Consider the following 2343-nt stretch of genomic DNA (forward strand, 5'->3'; position numbering starts at 1 on the left):
AACTATACACGTACCTGATTTGCGAATACGAAACTGATAAAAAAAAACACTCAATATATTTTGATAAAAAATTATTTAATATCTATATTTAATGAAACATTATAACTTTAATAATAATTTTATATTATAATTTATATTTTATAATATTTAATAAACGTATATCTAAATACGTAAATTTTTCATAATGTACAATTAATAAAAATAATTCACGTTTCTTTTTCACATATTTTAGATCGTATTTAAGGAAAGTTCGCGTTCTCGCTTGTACATAAATTAAATTAAATGACACTGCGAACTCGAGATAATAATAATTATGAAAGAGTAATAAACGAAGAGAAAAAATGTATTTCTTTGTTATAAAAGTATTAAACTATGTTATCCAACTAATTTAAGATAACATATTTTGGGTATCCATAGATCGCGCAGGTTTACGGTTGAAGGGTATGCGAAAACCATCAACAGATCTGTATTCGTTCCTATTCAGATCCATTCTATTCAGATCTATTATCGACCCCATGGGTGTTTTGGATTTTGGACGATTCAACGATTCCATGGAGTACCTATATAACAGCAATGAAAACGAATATCATATTATTTTAATTTCGAATTATTTACAGATATTTGAATTTTATGCGGGATGACGATACGTAGCAGTAACCATTTGTCGAAACTTATAATATTAAATGGCACAATTTTTATAACTGCAGTCCACTTGATGCTACAAAAATGCTTTAAAACGTTCTTCTTCTCCTTCTTTCTTCATTGAAAGAAAGAAGAAGAGGAATACATTGCTGCTTAAAAACATTTGTAGTTTTAAGTCGACCGACCGCAGTTTACGCAGTTAAGTTTATGTGAATCTCAAAAGGAGATTCGTTTTTGTTACTCCGATCTTCGGAGAGGCAGTACCGATCGTCCTTTTTGCGCTGTTCAAAGCTTTTGCGCTTTACCTTGATCGGTCGGATTGAGAGATCGGCACAGATGAGATACCGGAGTCGGATGGCGTTTCCATCCCGCGGTATGCAGACCGCGGAGTTACTCTACGCATCTGATAGACCATCAGCTTCTTCTCAAGGTTTTCCTTATCGTTCTTCACGCTCATGTACTTTTCCGTCAATGCCTTAAAATTGCGTTGGATCAGCCAATATCGGGTCTTCAGCAACTCGTACTTCTTATCCTTTAGAGCGTATCGTCGTATACAAAAATTCAGAAGGATATAAAAAGATGTAATAGGAGCGATATAGGTACAAAATCATTAGGAGGAACAAAAAATTAGGATTAGGAGAAACCAAAGAGATAATAATTTTATGTACAAGTTCAATGAAGCGCTGGCTCAATATTTTCATCTGGTTGTCCCGGAACGTGTTGATTTTCAACAGCATTTCCAGAGTCTCGGCGAGCGGCTGGAAATACGGGATCAACCTCGGCATCAGCGGCTCCTCCAGGGCCAGCGTCATGGTGCCATGCTGGCATTGCGGACATTGCTGCTCGACTGTAAAAGCCACAAGTGGTGAACGGTTGAAATCGTGGAAGATAGATCGTAACGCGCGAGAAATTTTTCTCGAAGTTTACCTTGCTGCAAACAATTATGGCAGGAAATATGGCCACACTGGGTGACGTGATAGGGACGCTTTCCTCTGTAGAACGGGGCGAAGCACTTGTTGCAGATCATCCAGTTCAATTCAATCATTTCCGACATCTTGCTGAAAATTGATCGTAAAATGTAATTTTCGCGAGACTACTGATCTCTCTCGCGATTCAACCCAGGTAGAACAGAAAGTCACAATAAAGTCAAAATTACGTCGAAATGACGATAAAATGGTCAAACATTGTTAGTTTGCCATCATTCTGACATTATTTTGATTCTATTGTGACTTAATTGCTGTTCTACTTGGGAAGCAAGTCGTACCAAAAGTCGTACAGCGATCGTATAATTTCAAACGCGGACTTGCTGATCTTCGATCGAAATGATTTGCTCGTTATGCGTAAGTGTGCGTAAGGCGTTAAATGAAGTTTATCTACTAGATATATACGTTATAGAAATCGAAACTTACTTCCGTATATATTCAACTTGATTGATTAATCGAACGCTATTTCTCTGCGTAGAAAAAGATACGATTTGAAATGGCGGAATGGCGCTCGGAAATCAAAGCCGCTCAACGTTCGCGCGTTCTTTTCACGGCGCAAGTAAGGTAGATTGGCGACTCGCGGATAAAAGAGACGGGGACCAATGGCCGCGTTCAGCAGACAAACACAACTGTTGAGTTCGTCTTATCAACACTCTGCGTTGATTGGTTGGTTCTAAAAGTAAGAGCCAATCACATTGGCGACTCGGATAAAAAAGGG

At 37.8% G+C, this 2343-nt stretch overlaps 1 protein-coding gene across 1 annotated transcript; it reads right to left on the bottom strand.

The window, feature by feature from the left end:
- Positions 1–244: 244 nt before the first annotated feature.
- On the bottom strand, positions 245–2133 carry LOC112463630 (RING finger protein 212B-like). Its single transcript, XM_025030126.1, has 5 exons — positions 2052–2133; positions 1570–1700; positions 1311–1489; positions 948–1174; positions 245–560 (listed from the first exon to the last, which is right to left on the bottom strand). Exons 2-5 carry the CDS (start codon positions 1694–1696, stop codon positions 389–391), a joined length of 705 nt encoding a protein of 234 aa, XP_024885894.1. The 5' UTR covers positions 1697–1700; positions 2052–2133; the 3' UTR covers positions 245–388.
- Between the last annotated feature and the right edge of the window lie 210 nt (positions 2134–2343).

Source organism: Temnothorax curvispinosus, unplaced genomic scaffold (genome assembly GCF_003070985.1).
Source record: "Temnothorax curvispinosus isolate PA1 unplaced genomic scaffold, ASM307098v1 QBEX01013481.1, whole genome shotgun sequence".
In the NCBI taxonomy this organism is placed as follows: Eukaryota; Metazoa; Arthropoda; class Insecta; order Hymenoptera; family Formicidae; genus Temnothorax; species Temnothorax curvispinosus.